Source organism: Lutra lutra, chromosome 7 (genome assembly GCF_902655055.1).
Source record: "Lutra lutra chromosome 7, mLutLut1.2, whole genome shotgun sequence".
Taxonomy (NCBI): domain Eukaryota; kingdom Metazoa; phylum Chordata; class Mammalia; order Carnivora; family Mustelidae; genus Lutra; species Lutra lutra.
The window spans coordinates 73,957,983-73,984,811 of record NC_062284.1 but is presented as its reverse complement, the minus strand read 5'-3'; the positions used below and the strand labels follow the sequence as shown (position 1 = coordinate 73,984,811).

At 51.6% G+C, this 26,829-nt stretch overlaps 2 protein-coding genes and 1 non-coding gene across 5 annotated transcripts; all 3 read left to right on the top strand.

The window, feature by feature from the left end:
* Window positions 1-505: 505 nt before the first annotated feature.
* Window positions 506-9,360, top strand: EFS (embryonal Fyn-associated substrate). Of its 2 annotated transcripts, XM_047737705.1 has the most exons (7): window positions 506-2,202; window positions 5,682-5,877; window positions 5,908-5,960; window positions 6,232-6,372; window positions 6,478-7,200; window positions 7,557-7,646; window positions 8,771-9,360. In XM_047737705.1, exons 1-7 carry the CDS (start codon window positions 2,185-2,187, stop codon window positions 9,203-9,205), a joined length of 1,656 nt encoding a protein of 551 aa, XP_047593661.1. In that variant the 5' UTR covers window positions 506-2,184; the 3' UTR covers window positions 9,206-9,360. The 2 variants fall into 2 exon arrangements, with proteins under 2 accessions (XP_047593661.1, XP_047593660.1); XM_047737704.1 differs by having other exon boundaries at window positions 515-2,202; window positions 5,682-5,960.
* Window positions 9,361-13,025: 3,665 nt separating this feature from the next.
* Window positions 13,026-19,266, top strand: SLC22A17 (solute carrier family 22 member 17). Of its 2 annotated transcripts, XM_047737702.1 has the most exons (10): window positions 13,026-13,162; window positions 13,353-13,859; window positions 13,953-14,056; window positions 16,226-16,380; window positions 16,972-17,137; window positions 17,334-17,479; window positions 17,643-17,748; window positions 17,897-18,114; window positions 18,393-18,504; window positions 18,620-19,266. In XM_047737702.1, the coding sequence occupies exons 2-10, from the start codon at window positions 13,452-13,454 to the stop codon at window positions 18,906-18,908; spliced, it is 1,704 nt and encodes a 567-aa protein (XP_047593658.1). In that variant the 5' UTR covers window positions 13,026-13,162; window positions 13,353-13,451; the 3' UTR covers window positions 18,909-19,266. The 2 variants fall into 2 exon arrangements, with proteins under 2 accessions (XP_047593658.1, XP_047593659.1); XM_047737703.1 differs by lacking the exons at window positions 17,643-17,748; window positions 17,897-18,114 and having other exon boundaries at window positions 13,027-13,162; window positions 13,350-13,859.
* A 363-nt stretch (window positions 19,267-19,629) lies between these two features.
* On the top strand, window positions 19,630-19,736 carry LOC125105763 (U6 spliceosomal RNA). Its single transcript, XR_007129030.1, has one exon. It is a non-coding gene; the product is annotated as a U6 spliceosomal RNA (small nuclear RNA).
* The last annotated feature ends 7,093 nt before the right edge of the window (window positions 19,737-26,829 follow it).

Genomic DNA, 26,829 nt, shown 5'->3' with positions numbered 1-26,829 from the left:
AAGGCCTCAGGTTCACAAAGGGCCTTAAATTAGACTTCTGATGTTATCTCCAAATTAGGTTATACATAGTCATTGTCCGTTTTATGTGTTTGAAGTGTTCATTTGTTAAAAGTAAACACTGAAAATATAACAGTTTTTCAATCCTGTATGGCAGCTCACTTTTTCAACACCAGGAACCTCAAAAATGGAAGAAGGCAGGCTCCATTCCAGCCTAAGAGGCCTTGAGGTGTGCCCCAAAAAGGGAGATGCAAGAGATGGGGGTAGCTGGAGGGAAACAGCACACCAAGGAGATATGGGATCCCAAGTACCCTGTCCTTTCAGGTGATCCTAGCTCCTCTGAAAGAGGTCTGTCCTGTTGTGCCCACAGTCCCCACTCCTGCTCCCAGAGGCTGCAGAGTGAAGGGGGGTTGGCGCAGGCCCAGACTGGCAGAGGAGTGTAAGAGGCGGCACCACCCGCCCGCCTGCAGCTCTGGGACCAGGCTCATGTTCTCTGCCAGGGCCAGAATCCATGTCCAGCTGCAGACCCCCACCCGTCCCCCCGCCCAATCTCCTCCAGGAACGACTGGCCAACCCTGTCACCGCTGCTGAGGCAACGCCAAGGGAGAAGAGACGCTCGGCTGAGGACCCCAGAAAGGAGGAAGGAGCGCGCTCCCTCCCACGGGAAAGACAGATGTGGGGCTCATGAAAGGGACGCAGAGAGAGGCGCGGGGCTGGTGGGGCAGAGCGGGGGCGCGGCTGGGTGAGGGAGGCTCCCAGGAAGGAGCTCACCAGACCACGGGAGGTCGGCCGCGACGTCGGGAGCAGGAGGCGCCGGGGAGCGGGCCCGGGAGGGGGCGCGCAGTTTGGCCCGAGGGTCCCAAACTGAAACTCAACACCCGCCTTCGGAGGGATCGTCCTCCTTTCTCCTCCGCCCCTTCCCTTCCCCTCCCTTTTCCCCTCCCTCCTTTCTTTTAATCCCCAGGACTGAGCCCCGCGCGGCGGCGAAGAGGGCCCGAGGGGTGGAGGAAGGAGCTACCCAGAGAGGGAGCCGGGAGCCCGGGAAGGGGAGGGAAAGGGAGCCGCGCGCGCGGGGACTGAGCCCGAAGGCCACGCGCGACCCCCGGAGCCTTCGCAGCCCCTTCAGTGTCCCCCCCCTTCCGGGCCCCCCTCCAGGCGAGTCTGGCCCCTGGCCCCTGCTCCTTCTTCGCCTTCTCTTTGCTGCTTCCTTTGCTTTGTGGCCTTTCTCTCCGTCCCCAGAGCCACCCGGGAGCTGCCCCGAGCTCCAGAGCGCGCCGAGGGGCCCTGCGGAGGGTGCGCGTGAGCGGGCCGAGGGGTGGCGGCGCGCGGGTGGGCCCCGAGGCGGCGTGGGGAAGGCGGTCCCCCACCTTCGGGCCGAGCCCGCGTGCGGGGAGCGAGGTTCCGTCGCGGCGCCCCCTGAGCATCGGGCGTGCAGAGGGCGAGTGTGCGTGAGTGTAAACCCGCCTCGCCGCCGGGCGTGCGAGTGTTTGGGCCGACCGCAGCTCCACGGGCCACGCAGCCCCACAGCCACGCTCTCAGGCCTCCCGCGCCAACCTGGCCTCTCTCCGCCAACTTGGGCGAGTCTGAAAAGGGGCGAACGTCTCCCTGCTCGCTCGCCCCACCCCCTCGCAGCTGGGCCGCCGCAGGGCCCCGGGCCGCCCTGACCACAGCCCTGGGAGCACCGCTCTCCGCCGCGGCCCCCAGCTGGGGACGGTTGGCCCCTGAACTCGCCCGTCCAGCCCAACCGCCCCGGCGGCTTCTCCCAGCCCTCGGGGCCGTCCCAAGCGGCCCGGCGAGGCGTCGAGCGCTGCCCCAGCTCCCGCCTCCTCGCCTGCCCCGGCCCTGGGAGGGAGCTTTCGGCCCATGCGAACCCCGGGTCCCTCAGCGGCCTAGGGCGGGCGGCTCCGGCGGCCTGGCCAACCCCGCGGCCCCTGGGACGGCACGGAGCGCGCGCCCTTGGATGAGGTCCCGCAGCGACGCCCCGGCCCGCCCCGCTCCTCCTCCTGCCCGGCCAAGCTGCCTCCCATTTGGGGAGTTTTGTGGGTTTTCTTTCTCCTCCTCCAACCTCCGCGGAGGCCACGACTCAGGCGCCGCAGCCGGGGGCCGCCTCCATGGTGCGGGGCGGCAGCTGGTGAAATCAGCGAAACCGAGCTTGGCCTGAAGCAGGCCGCGCGAGAGGCCAAGGCCATGGCCATAGCCACGTCGGTGAGTCCACCAGGGAGAGGAGGCTGCGGGCCATAGGCCTCCACGGCCTGCCCTGCACTCCTGTCACTTTTATTTCTGCCTTCTCTTTGTCTTTCTTCCTGGGCCCTTTCTCCTCCGAGAGGCTGTGTTCACCACACCACCACCACCACCCCCCCGCCCCGCCCCTGCTTTTGTTTCCCTCTCTCCCTCTTACTCCCCTTCCCTAGCTCCTTCTGGGTCTAGGTTCCCCTTTCTCCCCTCCCCCTCCCCATTCTCCTCTTTTTCTTTCTAGAGGCTGCCCCTGGATGGAGGGGAGGGGGCAAGCCTAGCCCGAGTCCTATCTGCTGTTTTAGGGGCGGGAACAGATGGCCACCGGTGGTTGGCAGGGGCTTGTGATTGGGAGGCAAGTAAAAAGGTTGGGAGGGGGTGAAGGAATGGAGGTGGCTACAGGAAAATAGGAGAGGCCAAAGAGGCCCTTCTGTAGAGGAAGAATGGAGGAAAGGGGGGAAATAAAGCAAAAGAGGGAGATGAGGCATGGAGAGAGAGAAAATAGAGGGAGGAGGAGAGGTGATGTCAGCCAGCCTCTGGCCACTTTCCGGGGACTGGGGACAAAGGGAGGAGACAGCTGGTATGATGGGAGGGTGGGAGGAGGCCTCCCAGAAAGCTTGTGGCCCACTGCCACTCCCCAGTTAAGGCAGCCACTCCCTCACAAGTCAGCTGGGCCGCTGAGGAGGGAGTAGAGCAGGGTGGCCACACCCGTCATCAATCAGTCTATCAACAACTCTGGCCTGAGTTCCTGAAATGGTGAGGCCCAGAGGTTTGGCCCGTTTGGACAGAATTCAAACCTTAACACTGGGAGGAGCTCTCCACAGCCCACCTCTGCTTTCTGCCCTGCACACCTTAGAGTTTGAGTCCAAGCAACTCTGTCCCCTTTCCGCCCTTCCCTAGACGCTGTGATTTCCGGGGAAAGCAAGGCTGCCTCTTGCTTTCTGGTGCCTTCCGAATGGGTACTCTGGGCAGGAGGACTGTGAGGCTGGAAAGACAAGAAGCATGGCTCCTGGCATCCTCCCATACCCCTCAAGGACGAGTTCAGTTTTCACTCCTTCTCAGACCAAACTCATTTTAGCTCCTCAGTCTGTATAACGGTGAGAAGACCTGAACTCAGAGCCTGGAGAGGGGGAGGTCCTGAAAACAGGGAGGGGTACTCTGACATAAAGATGCTGGCTCAAGGCTAGCTTAGGTCAGCTGATCAGCTTTGTAGTCCCAGGAGGCAGATTTTTCTTTGTACCTAGAGGTGGGAGGTGGCATTCACGTTCATCAAACTCATGGGATCCTAATAGCAGCTAATATTTGTTGAGCATATACAGGCCCCGTGGGGGTCCTAAGCTTTGTCCTGGTTGTTTGATGCATTATCTCCTCCAGTCCTCACCATAACCCTGTGAAGATAGTGCTGTTATTATCCAGAAATGGATATTTGGATATGGCCATGGAATTCTACAAAGGAGGAAACCAAAGGCTTGGGAAGGTCAAACAACCTGCCCAAAGTCATGCGGTTAAAAAGGGACAGAGCCAGGACTCAAGCCCCGGTCTGTCTGCCTCAGAACTGTGCTCTTCACCCCCCGCCTAACCCAAAACACTAATTTCTAATTAACAATTAGAAAGAAAAGTGCTGAGGTAACCAGGAATTTGTGCCATCTGGTTAGCATGTTTTCTTTCTGTGGGAGAATATCCTTTAGAAGCCAAAATATAGTCAGAAGATGGCTTGATGAGTGTGGAACCAGGCAAGAGGAAAAGTCCATTTGTTGTTAAAATCACCCAGCCATGAGGGCTGGACCCCCTCTCCACGCAAGGGAAATGCCCATGAAAGGAACATGCACTCTTGCTGCCTGAGCCTCCTTCTCTCCAGGGTCTGGGACCAAATGCACCCCTGCCAGAGACCTTTAGCTTGAGATGTTCTACTGAATTAGCGCACATGGATTACCTGCTCGGTGATGCCTAACTCCTGCTGTCCACCACCATCGCCTGGGAGCCCGCCAGCAGGCGTGGTCACCTGGCAAGCACAACCCAACCAGAACATGTTCCATTACATGGTGGAAGCCTGATTCTACCAAAGGCAACATGGGACTGGAGCCCCATGAGAGCTGAATAGCAAAGGGAAATCGGGTATAACGAAGACTTCATATGTGCTTGAGTCATGTTGGAGTCATGGATTCTACCTAACCAAGAGGTTAAGTCACTAATAGAAAAGAAAGTAGAACCTCATGTTTTGATTGTGGAGAAGCAGTAGCGGGTGACTGAGAGCACTGGCTCTGGAGTCAAACAGCCTGGGGTTCAAGTCACTTCTGCCAGCAGCACCAGCTCTCTGTTGGGGGCAGAGTCCTACCCTTCTATGTCCCAGCCACCTTTCCAAATGGGGATAATGATGGCTCCATCCTCATAAAGGTGTTTTAGGATTAAATGAGATAAGAGGACTAGTGTAAAGACTTGCATAGTGTCTGGATACATAATTTGCACTTGATTATCTGTGACTTTCCACCTGAGTAGGTGGCTCTCAAAGCAACAAAGCTTAGCTGTCCCTACCAGACAGTACTGGAAACAGGCTGACAAATGTTTGCTCTTGGTTGATCTGCCAGCGCCCCCCCCCACACCGCCTGGCCACCCCAAACACACACACAGTAGAGTGTATACTCTTTTCTCCTCTCCATGGTAACCTCAGCTTCCTCTGATAGAACCTTCTTTGCAGAGACTGAGAACAAAACAGTTGCTTCAGTTTCTGTTTTCTTCCTTTTTATGCCTAGGCACTGTCTGGGCTGAGTTTTTCCCAGTCTCTCATGGATTGCTGGGTCTCTGCTGCCATTCAGTCTAAACTTCTGCTTGTGGGAGATGCTGACTGGGAAACAGGGAAGGTGAAGGAGAGTCTCGGGCAAACCTTAGCGGGGCTTTCTCATATACACGAAGCTTTGGAGGGAATTCATGCAACACATGGTCCTTGAGACCTGATTCCAGGTGAAGCCCTTTGACAGGGGCCAGGAATAGAGCAGCCCCTATTCTCCCAGAACTTACAGGGAAAGGGAAGAGATAGACAATAAGAAATGAAGCAGGCAAATAATGTAAAGTCTGATGAAGGAAACAATGGTGGAGACCAACAGAGTTGGGTAGAGAGAAGAATGAAGGAAAGACCTCTTTGAGAAGGAGACACTTAAGCAGAACTGAAGGATGAAAAAGGGCCAGTCAGGTGATGAGCCAGGGCAAGAGTAAAGGAAACCACAAGTGCGAAGGCCCTGAAGTGGGAAAGAGTCTCTAGTTCTGGGAATAGACAGGAAGAGGAAGAGAACAGGGGATGAAGCTGGAGACAAGGCAGCACCCAGTCAAGAAGGGCTGAGTCAGTTCAGATCTGTAGCCTGAGGGATGTGGGGAGCTCTGTGATATTTCTGAGCAAGGGACCTGCTGACCTGCTATGTGTGTGAGACCCCTCTCCCCACTCCCGCCTCCCCTACCAGGCCCAGCTGGCCCGGGCACTGTACGACAACACCGCTGAGTCCCCCCAGGAGCTATCCTTCCGCCGAGGGGATGTCCTCCGGGTCCTGCAAAGGGAGGGTGCTGGTGGCCTGGATGGCTGGTGCCTCTGCTCACTGCATGGCCAGCAGGGCATTGTGCCCGCCAACAGAGTGAAGCTCCTTCCTGCCAGCCCAGCACCCCAGCCCAGCCTCACCCAGGAGCCCCCCGCCCAGCCTGGCTCACCATCTCCAGCCCCAGAGCACAGCAATGAGGACCAGGAGGTGAGAGCTGGAGCCCTCCCCACCCCAAGCCAGAATAGCCCCATTCCCCTCTGCTGGTGCCTGCAGCAAGGGGGAGGGGCAAGGCGAGCCCTGAGACTGCAGCTCTTCATGGACCCAGAGCTGGGTAAAACCTGTCTGCCAACCCTTCCTGGGCTCTGTCTCCCCATGGGCACGGGATGGGGGCTAGAAAGAGTGTAAGTTCCTCTATGGCATACATTCTCTGCTTCTCTGGTCCCCACTCCTGACCCTTCCATCTGTCTTGATCCCCCAGGTATATGTGGTACCACCCCCAGCTCGGCCCTGTCCTACCGTAGGACCTCAGGCTGGACCCTGCCTGCCCTCCCCTGATCCCATCTACAAGGTCCCCAGAGGGAGTGGGACCCAGACAGCCACCCCTGGAGACGCCCTGGAGGTAAGAGCTAGACACCCATGTATATGCTGGGCAGGGAGCAGAGGACTCTGGGAGGGCGTCCCCTGCCGAATCTGACGATAACTGGTGGCTCGGCTCCCTCTCCAGGTCTATGATGTGCCCCCCATGGCCCTCCGAGTTCCCTCCAATGGTCCCTATGACTCCCCTGCCTCCTTCAGCCGCCCTCTGGCCCAGGGTGCCCTGCAGCCCCCTGGACTGGATGAAGCTCCCTACGATGTGCCTTTGGCCCCAAAGCTGCCTTCAGAGCTGGAAGCAGATCTGGAGTGGGAAGGGGGCCGGGAACCCGAGCCACCCCTCTACGCTGCCCCCTCCAACCTGAAACGGGCCTCAGCCCTGCTCAATCTGTATGAAGCGCCGGAGGAACTGCTAGCAGATGGGGAAGGTGGAGGCACTGATGAGGGCATCTACGATGTGCCCCTGCTGGGACCAGAGGCACCCCCTTCTCCAGAGCCCCCAGGAGCGTCGGCCTCCAATGACCTGGACACCTTGGCCCTGCTTCTGGCCAGAAGCCCCTCACTCCCACACAGGCCCCGCTTGCCCTCAGCTGAGAGCCTGTCCCGCCGCCCTTTGCCTGCCCTGCCTGTCCCTGAGGCCCCCAGCCCTTCCCCCGCTCCCTCTCCTGCTCCAGGCCGGAAAGGCAGCATCCAGGACCGACCTCTACCCCCACCTCCACCCCGCCTGCCGGGCTATGGGGGCCCCAAGGTTGAGGAGGATCCAGAGGGCGGGGAGGTAGAGGACGATCCAGCAGGACCCCACAATGAGTATGAGGGCATCCCAATGGCCGAAGAGTATGACTATGTCCACCTGAAGGTAAGCTCCCCTCCCACCAGCCCCACCAGAAATGCCCCAAGGTAACCAGAGAGACCCTCCCTTTCTTCCCTCCCCCCTTCCTCCACTGCCCCTGCACCCTATGGCCTGGGACCCCAATACTTGGCCCCACCACTTGTACTGGTGCTACACTCCATCTAAACACAGCCTGGGGTCCCCAACCTATCTGACCTGCCACCAGAACTCTCCCAGACCTGGAGTCAAGAACCTGCAACCTCTGATGGCAGGAGAGACCTGGCGAAGAAAGAGGGACGGGGAAGGGGCAGGAACACGGGGAAGGGGGCACCTGCCCTGCTCCCCCCCCCCACCTTGCACTGAGACCCTGATCCCTCCCACAGGGCATGGATAAAGCTCAGGGATGTAGACTCCTGGATAAAGCCTGCCCAGGGAATCTTGAACTGCTGGAGAGGGGGCTGCCAGAGCAGCAGGTAATCCTGTGGGGACAGGAAGGAGGAACAGGAACTTGGGGGAAGCAGCAAGGGAGGGAGGCTAGGATGGGGGTAAGAACTCTGGGATAGAGAGGAGCAAAGAATTCAGCAGGAAAGAGCTGGAACCTGGAAACGGATATCAGGAATTCAGAAAGAGGGGAAAGAATGTGTTGGAGAAGAATCAAAACCAAACAGCCAGGAAAGCAGAGAGAATTTGGGGCTGGGCCGGGTGACCTCTGAGGCTCCTTCCAACTGTGAATTCCTGGGTTCCTAAGAGACCTGGCTTCTAATCCCAACTCCACCAGTAAGAAGCCAGGAGCCCTGAAGTCACCAGTTAATCTCTCTGGGCCTCAGGAAAGTGAGGTGGTCTCCTTGACTGTCTAGAATGGTCCTAAGCATTGTAGCTACCGTTTCTCAGGTAGATCCCAAGTGTGGCCCCATGCTTATAAGCACATTGCACAGGTCAGCACTAATCACAGCCCCAGTTAGTACTCGAGTGGTACTCACCGTGTGCAATGTTCTAAGTTCTCTCTACATGCTGCAGCAGTAACTGTGCTGCAGCCTTGGGAAGCAGTCACTGGAATGGCACCATCCAGTATGGTGGCCCCTGACCACGTGCAGCTACCGCATCCTTGAAATGCGGCTAGGCTGAATTGAAAGGCACTGTACATATAAAACAAACGCACACCAGATTTTGCAGGCTTAGAGTGAAAAGAAACGTCAGTCATTTTTATATTGATTACATGTTGAGATTACAACAATTTTTATATCTGGAGTTGGGGGAAAATCTGATTTCTTTTTACTTTTCTTAACATGGCTTCTAGAAATATCATTATTATACATGTGGTTCGCATTATGTTGATGCTGGACAACGTGGTCCCAGAGGCCCCGTTTTAGAGCTAAGGAAGCAAGTTCAGAGACTAGTTTGAATCCAGACTGATCTGTCATCCGCTCCGAGCACTTTCCTAGCCCTGGCTATGAGAATTTAAATGTTGCAGTGGGCGGAGGGAAGAGCTGGGGAAGAAAGGAAGGAATAAGGAGCTGAGCAAGGGAAAGAGGGGGGAAGGGGCTGCAAAAGGAGCGCTGCAGTGAGCATGCCCGTCAACCACTGCTCTTGCCATCAGGAGGCCCCATGCCCCGAGGAGCCACTGGATCTGCCCACTGGAGACCTGCAGCTCCTGCACTTCTACGCAGGCCAGTGCCAGAGCCACTACTCAGCCCTGCAGGCTGCCATGGCGGCCCTCACATCCAGCACCCAGGCCAACCAGCCCCCATGCCTCTTCGTGCCCCACAGCAAACGGGTGGTGGTGGCTGCTCACCGCCTGGTGTTTGTTGGGGACACTCTGGGCCGGCTGGCAGCCTCTGCTCCTCTGCGAGCCCAGGTTGGGGCTGCAGGGACAGCACTGGGCCAGGCACTGCGGGCCACCGTCCTGGCTGTCAAGGGGGCCGCCCTGGGCTACCCGTCCCACCCTGCGGCCCAAGAGATGGCGCAGTGTGTGGCGGAGCTGGCAGGGCAGGCCTTGCAGTTCACCACTCTGCTCTCCAGCCTGGCCCCCTAAGCCCCCCTCGGCTCTGTTCTGCCTCTCTTCTGCCTGCTGGAGCCCCCTGCTGGGACTTGGGCCGCCTCCGGAGGGCTCTGTTTTAGGGACCAGGAGAGGTGTGGGCATCTTTCCCTTTCCGGTCATCTCAGTCTCTCACAGAGATGTCCCTCCCCCTCCCACAGCTTTTTGTACGAGCCATTTTGTATAAATTATTTATATTTAATAGTATTCCCTGTTTTGTCAGGGGCAGGGAGGAACTGGACTCTTCTGTCTCAGCCTGTGGTGGGGAGATTCTTGATCACCGCACCTCTGGAAACACGGCCCCGCAGAGAATCAGGTGGCTGAAACCTGGGGCCGCCCGGAGCCCCTTTCTTGTCATGGTTCTTGACTCTAGAACATAAGCACCTCACTACTGGCCGAGAGTGAGGGCAGGACATTGATCACCCAGAATGTGGAGGTCTGGGAGAGGTCCGAGGGCTCCTCCCCACAGGAGGCTGGAAGGAGCTGGGCCTGAGTGAGCCCTGCTATCTGGTTCTCTGATTCTGCTTCTTGGATGCTTGGGGGAGGGGCCAGGCCTGGTGCCCCTTGCCTAAACCAATGGGACACACACTGTGGGCAGGATGTCCTTAGGTTTGGGGGGAGATTTTGCTGTTACTTTCAGTAACTATTCATTCAGTGGGTTTCAGCTCCCATGATGTGCCAAGCACAGTTCTGAAGGTACATTGTGGAATGGGATGAATAAAACTGAGTCAGTTAAAATAAATTAAAAAAAAAAAAAAAACAACCTGCCACAGATTTGACAGTTGCCGGTAATGGAAATAAACAGGGTGATGTGAGGGACTAACTGGATGAGGGAGAGACCGTTGAAGGAGACTTTGGACAGGACGTTGGGGAGGTAATATCTGAGCTGAGGTCCCAGGGATGAGAGCACCAAGAAGAGTCTGATCCTAGCATGATCCCAGAAGGCAGACACTGATAACTGACTGGGGGCCTTTCCTCTAAGACTTCATTGTCACACGATGTCAATAGAGAGGTGCAGAGAGGTTGGCCTCACAAGAGCCCTGAAATGTGCCGAGCTGAAGAGATCACCCCCAGTGAAGGCCTGTCCTCAGCATGGTGCCACAGGACGGCTCTGGCCAACTGGGCAGTGCTGGTGGCTGGCCTGGGTGCCCACTCCCTTAGATTAAGGCAAGAAGGTTTGGCTCTTTCAACCCCCCTTCCTAGGCCTCCTGCTGCCCGTCCTCTAGAAACCTTTTAGAGGAGCCAAGGGTCCAAGTGAATGCAATGTGCTGTTAGTCCATAGTCCTAAAGCATTGGTGACTAATGACAAGCCATGGCTTAGATAGGAGATCACTGCAGCCACTTACCACAGGGAAAAAGTCCAAGCCACAGATCCATGGCTTCCATTGTACTTTCCCCAGATGACACCTTGGCACCGTGACTGGATTAGAGGCACCCCAAACTTCAGTCACAGTCTGAGTCTTTTGCCTCCCCCAATGCCTTGCCTTCTCCATTTTTGGTTCCTTCTTTCTCATTTCACTCTCAGAAGAAAACTCCCAGATTCTAGGGTCACCCAAATTCACCCTTGTGTGCTGAAGACATAACGGCTATTCTCCATCATCTCCCAGAAAGAATGTTGAGAGAACAAGCCAGAAAGAGTCAAGAGATTTCAGTGCAAGTCCCAGGTCTGCCATGCACCTGCGTGTGTGCAGGTAACTCCTCTCAGTCCTTCTGTGTCCTGGCATTACCTTTAGTAGGAGAATGATCATAATGGTCTCACAGGGCTGTGAGGCTGTAACAAGATAATGCATGTGAATGACCCAGTGCCACATAAAGGTAAGGGGTTATATATAATTCCAGGACAGACACAGGACAATCGAATCTCCAAGGAATGTTGGCTGTGAACACACCAAAGTAAACCCTAAAGAGATACTGAAATGAGTTAGGGTAGAAGAGCAGTGGGAAGCTGCTTAATGGATTAGAAGAGTTCCCATATTTGGAAAATTTCTGAACAGAGGAGACAAACTGGAAGTGTGTGGTTCAGTGGAAAGAAGAGGCAATGGATTTCCTGGCTGAGACTATCTGCACACTCCTTTCTAGCCCTTACCCTTAGACTAGAGAATATAGTATCTATTAGGTATTAAATCTCTTAGAGAAGTATGTCTCTGATTTGAATATACATTTACCTGGGGATCTGGTTAAGAGGGAGATTATGGTTCAAGGGCTTAAATCACACTTTGAGAGCAAGTCCAGGGGTTAGCCAAGGCTTCGCTGAGGCAGATAATGCTTGAGCTGATAACTGAAGGATGAGAACTTGACTGGGAAGGAGAAGACCTCAGGCATAAAGACCAACTAGTGCAAGGGCCGTGTGGCAGTGGGGAAACTGAAAGAAGGCCAGTATGATGAGTGCAGTCTGGGGAGAGAAGCGAGGTGAAGCACCAGGGAGCATGGGATCAAGCCTGCAGGACCATGTATGAGGCTTCTGGAATTTGACTTGTTGGTGAGGAGGAGCCATTGAAGGCTATTAAGCAGGAAAGGGGCACAAACAGATCTGCATTTTTTAAAAAAATCACTCCACCTGCACTAGAAATAAGGTTAGGGGAAAGAGGGCAGAAACAATGTGGATGCAGAACACATTAGGAGGCCAAGCAGTCTGGGCAAAAGGTAGCTTGACTAACGGTGGTAGAGATGTAGAGAAGCAGAGTGACAACTACATAGGAAGTAAAAGGACAGCATTTTGTAAAGGATTTGGCATGGAGCTAAAGAGGAGGCATTATGAGGGCTGTTGCCTGAGCACTTGGCCATGGTTGAGTGACGAGGGTACCATTCACTGGGGGAAAGAAGCGGTAGAGGACAACCACATTACAGGGGGAAGAGCATGGGTTTGGTCTTGGATGTATTGAGTTTGAGGTCCCTGTGAGTAAGAGGATGAATAAGAGGTGGCTTCATAGGTCTGGGGATCAGAAGAGAGATGGGAGCTAGAGATGTAGATCTGGAGATCAGGTTTGTGTTGTTTATATGGGGGGTGAATGAGGCCATGGACCTGGGTGAGATTTCAAGGTGGGAACATTGAAATGAGAGGACGACCCAGGACCAAGCTTCAGGCTCACAGACACAGTGATGGTGAAGAGGAGGAGGAATCTGCCATGGGGAAGAGGAGCAAGAGAAAAAAAACGAGCAATGTGTGAGACTTAGCCACTAAAAAATAAAGTGTTTAGAGGAGGGGGATGGTTAACAGTGCCAAATGATGTAAGAAATGACAAGAGAGGGTGGTCTTGTGGACGACCGCAGCTGGGGCTCCTTACAGGGTCCAACCCAGTCTTCCATGTGCATCCCCTGAACTGTAGTTGTGAGTAAACATGCTGTCTCCCAAGTAAGCTACTCCAAGGTGGTCTTGTCCATTTTGTCATCCCCCAAAGCCTAGCACAAGGCCAGGCACATAAAGGACGCTCAATAAATTTTACAAATGAGTGGATGGACGGAAAGATGGCTAGATGAATGAATGATGAGGAAGAACTGGAAGCAAAGGACTCTGGCAACTGCCTGGGTAGCCACTATCCTTCAGCTTTCTTCCCTTTCTACTGCAATGGCCTGCAGACCCAGGGAACCGAGACAGAGCCCCTGGGCCCTGGCCCCCCTTCCTCCCTCTGACGAAGAGTCTGGACCGAAGGTTCTGCTGACGTGGGAAGGGGAGGAGAGTCTGGAGGAAGGGGAGGGGAAAGCAGCGCAGAGATCGCAGAGACGAAGGAGGCGCCCGCGGCTGCAGAGCTGCAGAGCGGGGTCTCTCTGGCCACTGTGTCCAGACATCGGGCTCCCCACTGGGCCAAAGGACAGCGCATCCTTTTGGTGCGGGCCGGCAGGGCCCCTGCGGTCGGCAAGCTGGCTCCCCGGGTGGCCACCGGGACCCCCGAGCCCAATGGCGGGGGCGGCAGCAAAATCGACAGCACAGTAGAGATCACCCCCAGCCCCAACGGAGTAAGTGCTCATGCCCTGAGGGTTACGCCATCATCCCCCCCACCCCCCGCCCCAGCGCCTGGCATCTTTCTCCCCTTCCTCCCGCGCATCGCCCCCCCCCCCCCACCGCCTTCCTCGCACCCGCCCTCTTCCCTTGCTCTGCGGCTTTCTCTGCTTCTCCGCTTCACCCTTCTCCCCCACCCCCCAGCAGGTCGGGACTCTCGGAGATGCGGTGCCCACGGAGCAGCTGCAGGGTGAGCGGGAGCGGGAGCGCGAGCAGGAGGGGGAGGGCGACGCGGGCGGCGATGGAATGGGCAGCAGCCTGTCGCTGGCCGTGCCCCCCGGCCCCCTCAGCTTTGAAGCTCTGCTCGCCCAGGTGGGGGCGCTGGGCGGCGGCCAGCAGCTGCAGCTTGGCCTCTGCTGCCTGCCCGTGCTCTTCGTGGCGCTGGGCATGGCCTCGGATCCCATCTTCACCCTGGCACCCCCACTGCATTGCCACTACGGGGGCTTTGCCCCCAACGCGTCTGGCTGGGAGCAGCCCCCCAACGCCAGCGGCGTCAGCGTCGCCAGCGCAGCCCTAGCAGCCAGCGCCGCTAGCCGCGTCGCCACCAGTACGGACCCCTCGTGCAGCGGCTTTGCCCCGCCGGACTTCAACCATTGTCTCAAGGACTGGGACTATAATGGGTTGCCGGTGCTCACCACCAACGCCATCGGCCAGGTGAGGCGGCCTCCTGGGCCTCGGGTCTGGGGGCGGGCCCAGAGCGAGGAGCACAGGGCCTCACGCCAGGCTATATCCCTCTCACATTCCCAGTGGGATCTAGTGTGTGACCTGGGCTGGCAGGTGATCCTGGAGCAGATCCTCTTCATCTTGGGCTTTGCCTCTGGCTACCTGTTCCTGGGCTACCCGGCGGACAGGTGAGGGCTGCCGTGGGGACAGGGCAAGTACAGAGGAAGGGATGCTAGGGTGGCTAGCCCAGACAGGTGGCTTTTGTGTGAGGCCAAAGAAGATTCACTGAACTCTGCAGTCTTCTGGACTTCTTCTGTTCAATGATATGCAGCCCCAGCTGTATCTCAACTTCACTCCCCATCAAGAAATACTCCTTCCATACCTCTTCTGCACAAGGGAATAATATACCACCCATTCCCCATCCTCATATCCATGGATCAATGGCTCATCTCCAAAGACAATAGCCCCATCACCACTGACTACTAAAAACCATGCCTCCACAGATCAAAAGTCCTTGCTCTTCCTCTATTGTCCCTGTTACCACTAACCACCTCCCTATCTTCTTAGATTAATAGACTCATCTCCAATAATAGCCCAATCTACATGGTGGGCTTCATCTCAATGGCCTTATTCCTACAGATCATTATGTTAATTCCTAAATATCAACAGCCACATTCCCACTGATCTGTATTGTTCAACTCTACAAACAAATGACTCCACCCTTATGGGTCAGTAGTCCAACCCCCAAAGATCAATACCACAGTAGCAGCCCCCCCACCCCCCACCCCCAGATTAACAGTCCCATCCTCATGGGTCTTCAGTGCTCTTAGATCCTCTCAGATCAAAAGCCCAGTTCACATCAATCAATGGCCTCATCTCAAAGATCCACAGCTTATCCCCACTGACCAGTAGCTCTTCCCAGAAATCAAAACTCCTAATTCTTCTGATTCTTGATGCTATCCTCTGACCAGGTGCTCCATCTCCACTGACCATCCTCATAGATTGTTAGACTCATCTCCACCCATCCACATATCCACTCCACAGTGCTATCCAAATGGATTCATAGCTCAACTCCAACGGATCAAAGGCAACCCAACATTCAGTAATCCCTAAATTCAATACCTATCTTCACTGTCAAAGAGCCACATACCCGTTGGGCAAATGTTCCTAAACCCACAGGTCAACAACCCATTCTCACGCATTAGTGGTCTCATTCCCACAGACCAGTAGCATCATTCCTATGGAATAATACCCTCATCCCCCTCCAAAGACCAATAATTCAGTCACCTTAATTCAGTAGTCTTAACCTCATTAAATAATAAATTCATCTCCATGGGAAAATGGTCCCATTGTACTGGATCAGTAGCTTCACTCTCAGAGATCAGTCACCCTTCCCCATGATCAGTGACCCCTATCTTTATCCCCAGAGATCAGTGGTCTTATCCCTAAAGATCAATATCCCAGCCTCCAAGGATCAGTAGCCTTGTCCTCACTGACTCAGTCAGTGACCATCGTTACTAACCAATAGCCTCAGCTTCCCTAGTCTGTGACCCCCTGATTACTGATTATCCCCATGATCATATCCCCATAGATTCATTCCCCACTGACAACAGCCCCATCCATCCAAAGACTAATGTCCCCATCTCATGAATCAATGGCATCATCCCCAAAGCCCATTTGTCCAGTCTTCAAAGATAAATGATCATCCCCATTGATCAACAGTTTCACCCCATGGGTTAATAAATAGTTATATTCCCATGGATCAGTGGATCTTCTGGCAAGTGACCCCCCCCCCCCCAATGACCATCTTTATGGATTAATTGACCCATGAACCAACCCATGACGGAACAATGGCCTCATCCCTTAAAATCAATTATTCAGTTGCCTAAGATTAATAGCTACATCTTCACTAATACTATCCCCATGCGTAAGTTGCCAATGACCTCACCTTGACAGATCTAGAGTTCCAAACCCACATATCCTTGCCCAGTCTGAGCAAGACAAGCTCTGTCCCCATTGGCAGATAGCTCTATCCTCAAGGATCAATTGTTCCATGTCCCCTAAGCAATATCTAATCTCCTTTGATGGTTGGTCTCACTTCCATGCTCTCATCTCTGACCAAAAGCCCCATCCATAAGAGTTAGTTGCTTGCAAATCCATAGCTACACCCCAGTGCCTAGTAGCTAGACATCACTTACCCATGGTCCCCATTCCTTCCCAAGTTCTCTAGCCACAGTCCAACTTTTTACTCTGGGCCTCATCCTCGTATCTCCAGGCTTTGAAGTGGCAGCTGGGTCCCACCTGGCATCTCCTCTTCCAGGGAGTCTGGGTGACCAGAAGTCCTCCCCACTTTCCAGGTTCGGTCGTCGAGGGATTGTGCTGCTGACCTTGGGGCTGGTGGGCCCCTGTGGAGTGGGAGGGGCTGCTGCAGGCTCCTCCACAGGTGTCATGGCCCTCCGATTCCTCCTGGGCTTTCTGCTTGCCGGAGTTGACCTTGGTGTCTACCTGATGCGTGAGTGGCAGCTTCCCAGATGTCCTTCCCTTGAGGCTCATGCCTGTCTACATCCCCAGGCTGTTTCCACTGCCCCCTAGGGTCCCCTCAGTCCCTTCTCAGCCCCAAACTTCAGCTGTCCAGGATCTCAGCTTTCTGCCCTAGCCTTTGAAGGAGCCAGGGACTTTGCTTCTCTCCATACCCCTCTCCCTTAGCCATCCCCCAATCTTTAAGGCTTACATTGCCCTTGACTTACTGCTGTCAGAGAATGGTGCCTTATTTAAAGATGAAATCCTGACTAGCTGCATGCCTTTGAACAAGGGTTGATATGAAGGTCAAATAAGAGGTCTGATGTGAAAGGGCCTGTAGACTAGGAATGCTGAACACTCACCAGGGACTCTGACCCTTGAGCCCTCCCAGGTTTGAGCAGGAGAGGAGAGAGGACTTAACAGTCTCTCCACTCTTTGCCACTCAGAGGTCAGTCTGTGGGAGGTGATGGCTGCAGCCTCAACTTGGGGTCTGACCTCGCTCTCTGTCCTCCCTCCCTCTCTCCTCCTCTCTCCCATTCCTCCTTCCTCCCTGGCATCTCCTCCCTCCCTGCTGTATCTCTAGGCCTGGAGCTGTGCGACCCAACCCAGAGGCTTCGGGTGGCCCTGGCAGGGGAGTTGGTGGGGGTGGGGGGGCACTTCCTGTTCCTGGGCCTGGCCCTTGTCTCTAAGGACTGGCGATTTCTGCAACGAATGATCACCGCTCCTTGCATCCTCTTCCTGTTTTATGGGTTAGTATCATCCTCCACCTGTTGTCTGGCCATTCCCACCTCTACCTCCAGACTGGCTCTAGCCTGGAAACCCTTCCCTTTCTCCACTACCCCTTGTCCAGACATGCCCCAGCCCCGGGCCCTCAAGAGATGGGAGTTTCCCACCCCTGGATCAGGAGATGGGAGACCTCAGAGTGCACCCCCACCTCATCCCTAGCTGGCCTGGTCTGTTTCTGGAGTCTGCAAGGTGGCTAATAGTGAAGCGACAGATTGAGGAGGCCCAATCCGTGCTGAGGATCCTGGCTGAGCGGAACCGGCCCCACGGGCAGATGCTGGGAGAAGAGGCCCAGGAGGCCCTGCAGGGTAAGAAATGGGTCCGTACAGGTGACACCTGTCCTGCGCACATGATAGTGCCCTCTCCATGGTTATAGCTGTGCCACCTCCCAGGGTCCCCACCACCCTTGTGGGAGGACTCTGGATTCTCAGCTGTTCCTTCTAACAGACAGCTCCTCTCTCTTTCCCAAAGACCTGGAGAACACCTGCCCTCTCCCTGCAACATCCTCCTTTTCCTTCACTTCCCTTCTCAACTACCGCAACATCTGGAAAAATCTGCTTATCCTGGGCTTCACCAAGTGAGCCTGGGTGTCTGAGCCAAGGGTCAGGCCAGTAGCTGGAATGGGGGCTGGCTGGGTGGGGAAGGCCTGCAGAGGGCAGTAGGGGCAGTGGAAGACTGTGGGTGGGGATTCAGACACTGCTCTTTGCTTTACCACCTTTTCACAGCTTTATTGCCCACGCCATTCGCCACTGCTACCAGCCTGTGGGAGGAGGAGGGAGCCCATCTGACTTCTACCTGTGCTCCCTGCTAGCCAGTGGCACAGCAGCCCTGGCCTGCGTCTTCCTGGGGGTCACCGTGGACCGATTCGGCCGCCGGGGCATCCTGCTACTCTCGATGACCCTCACTGGCATTGCGTCCCTGGTCCTGCTGGGCCTGTGGGATTGTGAGCATCCTCCCTTCCCCACAGTGTGGGCTGAGCAAAGGAACCCTAGGAGAGGTGGCTCAGACAGGCTCAGCCACTGCTTCTGCCACATGCCCCCCAAGAACCTTCCATAGTCCTCCCCATGGCCACACAACCCTGTCTATCCTCCCTCAATTAGTGGGTACCCAGAGGCCACCCAGCTAGAGCCATGGGATCAGAGAGCCAAGGGGACGATGTCAGGGCCTAGGCCGAGCATGATCTCCTCACCTCCATTCACAGCCTCCCTCTTGGTCCTCCAGATCTAAACGAGGCTGCCATCACCACCTTCTCTGTCCTTGGCCTCTTCTCCTCCCAAGCTGCTGCCATCCTCAGCACTCTCCTCGCTGCCGAAGTCATCCCTACCACTGTCCGGTGAGAGCCATGCTACTTTGGTGGAGGAAGGGCCCAGGGGAGGGAGGGAAGATTGCTGAAGAAGGATTGGGGTGAGGCCCACAGCTAGAGGCTGAGTGCCTCCTCTGTCTCCCAGGGGCCGAGGCTTGGGCCTGATCATGGCACTGGGGGCTCTGGGAGGGCTGAGTGGCCCAGCTCAGCGCCTCCACATGGGCCATGGAGCCTTCCTGCAGCACGTGGTCCTGGCAGCCTGTGCCCTCCTCTGCATCCTCAGCATCATGCTTCTGCCGGAGACCAAGCGCAAGCTCCTGCCCGAGGTGCTCCGGGATGGGGAGCTGTGCCGCCGGCCTTCCCTGCTGCGGCAGCCACCCCCTAACCGCTGTGACCATGTCCCACTGCTTGCCACCCCCAACCCTGCCCTCTGAGTGGCCTCTGAGCACCCTGGCAGGAGGCTGGCTCATACCGAAAGGTGGCATAAGGCCCTGGCAAGCAGATTGGGAGGACCGAGTGAGGAAGGCAGGGCTGCCCAGAAGGCTCAGAGGCACCTCACGCCAGTCATCAAGGAGGGCTCAGAGGGCTGTCCCCACCCCCAGCTCCTCCCTGCTGCTTTGTGTTCACTTCCTTGGCAAGAGTCAGGGGACAGGGAGCGAGCTCCACAGTGTAACCGCTAGGTCTGGGCTCCATCCTGTGCCCAAAGACATCCTCCCAGACCTCATTCTTTCTTGCTCTATCATTCTGTTTCAATAAAGACATTTTGAATAAATGAGCATACCATAGCCTGGACTTCCCTCCCTTCTGTTGTCCTGTCTCTTGGGGGAAGGTTTCTTTGAATGGAACCAAAATCAGTAACAATCTCCCTCCCCACCTCCCGGTGCCTTGCCCCTCTGTTACCTTACACACAGCCACAACCCTTTATGGATGGCTTGCTAAGCTGCTAAGACTGGGCTAGGCACTTTACGAATTTCACTTAACCATTTAGTCCTTCCAACAACACAAAGTAGGTGTTTGGATCAACTAAAAGTTTTTTTGTTGTTGCAAGCAATAAATACTGACCATACTGAACTTAAACAAAGAGGGGAATTTATCAGAGGGTTGTGGTGGGGAGCTCACAGGAGAAGCAGAACTATTCATGAAAGGTCAGGAACCATGCTCACTTGGGCAGCACATACACTAAAACTGGAATGATAACAAAAAGATTAGCATGGCCCCTGTACAAGGATGACACGCAAATTCATGAAGTATTCCATATTTTAGAAAAAAAGAAAAGTTCAGGAATAGGAGAGGGCCCCTGGTCCAGACAGTAGGAACCAGGGCCTCACCTTGATGAATGACCTCCAGTGGGATTCCATCTTTGGTCCATCCCACTGAAGATTCATTTCTAGAGAGCAAATGACTGGCTAGCTTGAATAACTTGCCTGCATCCCCACCCATATTACTGACAACTGGGAAGATGGAAAGCCACAACTGGGTGCTGTTAGCAGAAGTAGGACTAGATGTTGCACAGGTAAAAACAATGGATGCCCACTACAGTATTCTTCTTTTACAGATAAGAAAACTGATGCTCAGAGAGACTCAGAAACTTGGTCAAGTTTACAAAGCTATTGAGTTACAGAGCTGGGACATAATTAGATTATGGAGCTGTTGCTCTTCATTGATATACACTGTGGCCATGTTCCCAACTCCTTGTAATCTTTAGGCACTGCCCTTGGAAGTGAGGAGTGAGTCTTCAGGGCACCCTAGGAGTTGGCCATAGGAAATTAATTCTATCTCAGAGCCAAGGCCTGCCTTTCAGACTAGCCCTGGCCTGGCTTTACCACTTTGGGCGAATCTCTTAACCTCCAGCTTCCTTCAAGGGCTATGAGATTAAACAAGATCATGTATTACAAATGCCTCTTAAATTATCCCCAAGTGGTAAGATCCTCAGGAGGCAGGAAGTCTTCAGACAAGGGCTTGGGAGAAAAGTACTTTCAACCCAAAGGCTATAAGGGAGAGCAAAGGCCTGAAGCTAGGAAAGGGTGAGGTGGTCCTGGAGAGGAGTCTTAGGGAAACTAGAGTCTTAAGGCCAGCCTCTTCCAGGGAAGAGAGGTCCATTCTCCACAGGTTCCTGTAGCACCAGTATCCTCTCTCCTTCCCCTCTGCTGATCCAAGTCTGAGGCCCAAAGCTCTCTGTACTAAGCCACACTGTTGGACTCTTGATACTAACCATGGTACTGGAGAACTCATGAGAAGCTTTCTCATTTAATCTTCACAACCCTCTGAAGTGGATATTGTTATTTTTATCCTATTTTAACTACAGAGGACATGGAAATGAGAAGGGTCTGCCATTAAATGGCCAAGCCAGGACTCAAACTCAGGCCTTCGGCTGTGCTTTCAACTCTACCAATTCCATCGTTATGTACTCTATATCGCACATTCTGTACAACAATGTCTGTGAACAGTGTAACTGAGTCCAATGTTCACTGTTTAGCTTGGGATAAACAATGATAAAACGAGAGATCATACTCACTACTGTCTCCAGAGATTTGGTGAAAACCAACATGATGGTAGATAAGAAAGCTCTTGTACTTTTTGGAGGAGCCCCTGTAAAGCCAAGGAATCATTTACATGCTAATGACACCATCCAATGCATACTGTGAGGAATGATATCAAAGGGGCACTCCAGTAAACCCATTCTTTGCACCCTCCTGGAAGATGATTTAGGGAAAAAAAGTAAAAACTCTCAGAAAGTTGGAGCAGCTCCTATAGGAGGGTAGGTGAAACAGAACAAGATTCTCTGATTTCATCAAAGAGGTGAAGGCAAAGAGAATGAAAGCATTCGAGAAGCATCAGTGAAACACAGGGCAAGATGCAGTCCCTTATCCCTAAGCAATTCATAGTCTAGGTCAAAAGGGTCAGTGTGTATAGCTAAAACAACTGGCATCTTGTTCTAAAATTCACCAACCACATAATCTCACTGGACCCTCACTAGACCCTCATCAATAACCCCAGGAGAAACCTAAAACATGTTTTAGGTTTTTACAAATGAGGAGACTGAGGTTTGGAAAGGTAATTTATTCAAGGTTATGTGACTGTTAAGTAATTAGAGTAGCCAGATCCAGAGAAGTGAGAGCCTGCCATCTTCTTACTGCATACCAGATATACCATGAAAGTATTACTTATCCTGTAATCTGTTTAGAAGATACCCCAGGAACTGGAGATAGCTTTTCAGGCAAATAAGGAAATGACTGCTTTCGTGAACAGGAAACAGATTTTAGAAAGGTTTAGTTGGATTCACAACTATGAGCCATAATGGATTATTGAGGGGGAAATTAAAAGAATGTGCAGGGCACATCACTAACCTTAAGTTACATGAAAATTACATGAAGGCCACTCTGATTCCTCTCATTCGGTCAACCTTGCCTGGTCACCATGGAAGTACTTTCTGCTGACGATCCACTACTGTCTCCTGCTGCCTCAGCTCTGGGGGAAGGGGCATGGTGCCTTGCCTGTAAGAGTTCCGAACACCGTGAGACTAATACTTACAATCCTGTATAGAAAATGCAGAGAAATGTAAAAAGTGGTGCAGCAGTTCTGCAGAAGGAAGGATCTACTCTTCTGGACAGTCAAGGAAAGCTTCTCAGATATTTGGACTAGAACAGTGCAAAGCCCAGAGGTATGAAATAACATGACTGGAGTGCACAGAGAACTAGTGTTTAAACATCCATTGAGGGCACCTGGGTGGTTCAGTGGGTTAAAGCCTCTGCCTTCAGCTCAGGTCATGATCCCAGCGTCCTGGGATCGAGCCCCGCATCAGGCTCTCTGCTCCGCAGGGAGTTTGCATCCCTCTCTCTCTGTCTGCCTCTCTGCCTACTTGTGATTTCTCTGTCAAATAAATAAATAAAATCTTTATTGGGGCGCCTGGGTGGCTCAGTGGGTTAAGCCACTGCTTTCGGCTCGGGTCATGATCCCAGGTCCTGGGTTCGAGCCCCACATCGGGCTTTCTGCTCAGCAGGGAGCCTGCTTCCTCCTCTCTCTCTGCCTGCCTCTCTGCTTACTTGTGATTTCTCTCTGTCAAATAAATAAAATCTTTAAAATAAATAAATAAATAAATAAATAAAATCTTTATAAAAATAAATTAAATAAAAAATAAATAAAAATATATATTTTTATTATTTATGTATAAATATATATTTATATAAATAAATAAAAATAAATAAATTAATTAATTAAATAAACATCCATGGAATAAAGGGAGACTGAAAAACCCACAGCTAATCCTATTTATCATGACCAACTGAGACCTTTCCCCCAAAGATTAGAAATAAGACAAAATTCTCTCACCATTTCTGTTCAACACTGTACTGGAGATTCTAGTCAGGAAAATGAGGCAAGAAAACGGGAAAAAAAAATATGGCGCCTGGGTGGCTCAGTTGGTTAAGTGTCTGCCTTCGGCTAAGGTCATGATCTCAGGGTCCTGAGATCGAGCCACATATCAGGCTACCTGCTCAGCGGTGAGACTGCTTCTCCCTCTCTTTCTGTTGCTCCCCCTTCTTGTGCTCTCTCACTCATGCTCTCTCTCAAATAAACATTAAAAACAAAAAAAAAACCCTTTAGGAGAAAACCTAGGCATAAATCTTCACAACTTTCATGCTTCAAAGGATACTATCAAGAAAGTAAAAAATCAACCTACAAAATGGGAGGAAATACTTACAAATTCATATATAGAAGGGTCTAGTATTCAGCATAAAGAACTCTTACAATTCATCAATAAAAAGACAAATAAGCCAATTAAAAAGTGGGCAAAGAATCCAGACAGACATTTCTTCAAAGAAGATATACAAATGGCTAGTAAGCACGTGAAAACATGCTCAACATCATTAGTCATTAGGGAAATGCAAATAAAAAACATAAATACCATATCCACTAGGATAGCTGTAATCAAAAAGATGGACAGTAATGAGTTTGATGAGGATGTGGAGAAACTGGAACCCTCATACGCTGCTGGTAGAAACATCAAATGATGCAGCTGCTTTCGAAAATAGCCCAGCAGTTCCTCAAAAGGTTAAATGTGGCTTATTACCTGATAACCTAGCAATTCCACTCCTAGGTATACACCTAAGAAAAATGAAAAGGTATGTTCACAGAAAATTGTGAATTGTAGCAGCACTGTCCCTAACAGTAAAAAAAGGAAAAATACAAATGTCCATCAACTCATGGAGAACAAAAAGTGGTCAATCGAAACAAGGAGCTATTACCCAGCTACGAAAAGGAATGAAGTACTGATACATGCTACAACATGGAATCTTAAAAACATGATGCTAAGGAAACCAGACACAAAAGGACACATATCGTATGACCCTATTTATATGAAATATCCAGGGGCGCCTGGGTGGCTCAGTGGGTTAAAGCCTCTGCCTTCGGCTCAGGTCATGATCCCAGGGTCCTGGGATCGAGCCCCACATCGGGCTCTCTGCTCAGTGGGGAGCCTGCTTCCTCCTCTGTCTCTGCCTGCCTCTCTGCCTACTTGTGATCTCTGTCTGTTAAATAAATAAATAAAATCTTAAAAAAAAAAAAAAAGAAAAGAAATATCCAGAACAGGCAAAGTCAGAGAAACAGAAATTAAGAGTTGTTAGGGGGAGAAAAAATTAGGAGTGCTTGCTAATGGGCATAGGGTTCTTTTGGGGGTTATGAAAATGCTCTAAAAATTAGGTAATGGTGATATATGGATATATACATATATGCATATATATGTATGTTAATCACTACCATACAAGTATATGTTACGCTGAATACTACTGAATTGTACACTTAGAAGGTAAATTTTTATGGTATGTGAATTATATCTAACAACGAAATCCATACAGATTTCAGTGGAGGGCAAGTCAGAGTTATGGTATCCTGACACTTTCCTTCAGCAAATAAAGTTAAAGTTCTTACTAAATGATTCTTCTTTAACAAATGTTAGCATCCAAAACTGTGCCTAGCACTTGGTAAATAGTAAATATCTGTTGAATCAATGATTACAAGCACAAATAAAGGGAAAGAAGCATAAGAAATTAGCATTAGCAAAGTTGAAAGATGTTTTAAAATTAGATCACGAATGAAGAAAGGCTACTCATTTGAACCATATAGAAGAGCAAGCATTTTTTTGGGAAAAAATGATTTAAAAAAAAAACAGCATTTTTCTGTATTGCTGATGTCCAGTTGGACAAATACTATCTGAGGAAGTTCTGGGTTGTCTTTGTTCATTTTTTATCACTCATAGTCCCTCTAAATATCTTCGACCTATTCCAGAAATCATGTAGACAGGCTCCTCCGTCTCTTAAACACTTCCCTCCCCCATAATCCCAGTGAGACTAAATTCATTCCAATCCCTTGGTTAAGAGGTGGCTCATCAGAGTGACCAAAGAATAAGCAATCCTTCCCAAGGAAAGCAACTTTCCTTCCATGCCACTTCCTCTAAAATCACTAAGATAGAGGGAAAATCTGACCAGGTAAGGAAAGAAATCTGATTCTTGAGGCTAGGAACCAGCAGGTCCAGGATACAGGGAAATCCCAAGGGGAATTAACACCTGAGCACCTACTAAATTATACAAAGGCACAATCCATGCCCTCAAGGAGCCTGCAATCTAGTGGTAAAACAGAGATATAGTTGTTTTAATTATAAAGCCATGAAGTGCTAAGAGAGATAGGAACAATTTGCCCTGAGAGAGTAATTCATTCATGACTAGGGAATGAAGGTTTCTGGCTTTGGGGCTTGGCTTTACACCTTATAATTCTAACAGGGTAAATAGAATCCGCACACCATGACCAATACGTGAAGTAAAACTCAACTGGAACGCACAGGGCATCAGATGTAGAGCAAGATGTGGCAGGGAAACGATCAGGATCAAATTGGGAAAGGGCTTAGTTCCACACCTAAGTACATTTCTAATTGCTGGTGGCAGAACAGGGCTTTTCTGGCAAAGCCAGAACCAGGAACCCACTTAAAGAGTTGCTGAAGCAGTTAAAACAGAATGAAAAGAATGGGGAGGATGCTGAGGAATAACTGGACATACAAAATAAAAAATAAGGGTTAAAAAAAATGATATTCACCCTGTCCAAGATTCAACAATTTATAGGACTTTTTAAAGATAGCCATGTAGTGCCCCCTGGTGGACAAAAGAGACCTTCCCACCTGTAAGGCACTAAGCTTCCACACACTAATATGCATTAATATGCACCCCGTTGTTCTAGCCAGGTTGATACTGAAACTATCCAGACTCCTACTAATCAGCCTCTGCAGAAATCTCCACATCCAGATTACAAGGCACTATTCTAGTTGAATCTAGTTTGAGAAAAGACAGACCCCTGAATGCTTAACAAATGACGCCACAGGAGGTAGTATAACACAGGAGCAAATGCTGAAGTAGTCAACACTGACTTGAGAATTCAGAATACAAAGCCATTTGAGAAATGGGGTAAGTCTTTATGAATATATAGAACATTCATTTCTTTAACCCAGGATTACTGAAGAGAGCACCTAGATCAGAGGCAATCGCAAAAAATCCTGTGAACAGAAGTGAGTGATGTAGCAGAATATAAAAAGGTTTCGGTATTTAGAAATCTTGTCTGCAATGAAGACTCGAGCAGGGCCTGGGGGGCTATGTAGCACCCAAGAATTTTAAGACCCATCTTATGTAAGAATATAAACTGGGAAAAATCTGGTTATTAATTGACCAAGTACTAAACTTAAGGATACTAAATCAGTGAAAACCTATTAAGTTCTGATTAACAGTATGATTCAAAATGTTAGCTGAGCAGATTAAGTGGTCACCACATGGCTACACAAGTTAGCTTAAGCCCTGCTATTGTCAGCACACTGCTGCCTTTTCCCCTCATTTTTTGAGCTTACCTTGAGGTAAAGACAAGAAAAACTACCCAGACCCCAAGCTAAGACTCCAGTGCTGTTGGTGTGGGTAATTTATTTGCACGTAAGTTTAATCAGGAGTGCACACTGATACTCTACTAGATCACTCTCATCTGGCCATTCTTTCGCATCCCAGACTCATTCGGTGCACCTCTCAAATGCCAATCAGTCCCAACTAAACACACAATGTTCCTCTTGTAATTGTAACTCCTACTCCTTAACTGGTAAGTGAGAACTTCCCCTCCACAACACCAGCACTTCCACAAAGGAGAATTAACAGCCATCTGGGATCTAAGAGAAAATAGGAAAACAGATAAATAATCCTTACACCCAAAAGGCCAAACAAATTTTTATTTTCAAAAACAACTTTATTCATGACACATATTAAAAAAAAACCTCCCACCCCCTGGAAATGAGCTAAAAAAATAAACAAAATCCACCTCCCACCTCCCTGTTCC

What these genes read in the sequence shown, in the direction of transcription:
- EFS (XM_047737704.1), top strand. An exon ending in ACAGCAATGAGGACCAGGAG is followed by an intron (nt 5,961 to 6,231) that starts GTGAGAGCTGGA and finishes TTGATCCCCCAG; the next exon opens with GTATATGTGGTACCACCCCC. An exon ending in GGGGGCTGCCAGAGCAGCAG is followed by an intron (nt 7,647 to 8,770) that starts GTAATCCTGTGG and finishes TCTTGCCATCAG; the next exon opens with GAGGCCCCATGCCCCGAGGA.
- SLC22A17 (XM_047737702.1), top strand. Translation starts at nt 13,452, where the DNA reads ATGGGCAGCAGCCTGTCGCTGGCCGTGCCCCCCGGCCCCCTCAGCTTT. An exon ending in CCACCAACGCCATCGGCCAG is followed by an intron (nt 13,860 to 13,952) that starts GTGAGGCGGCCT and finishes TCACATTCCCAG; the next exon opens with TGGGATCTAGTGTGTGACCT. An exon ending in CCTGCTGGGCCTGTGGGATT is followed by an intron (nt 18,115 to 18,392) that starts GTGAGCATCCTC and finishes TTGGTCCTCCAG; the next exon opens with ATCTAAACGAGGCTGCCATC.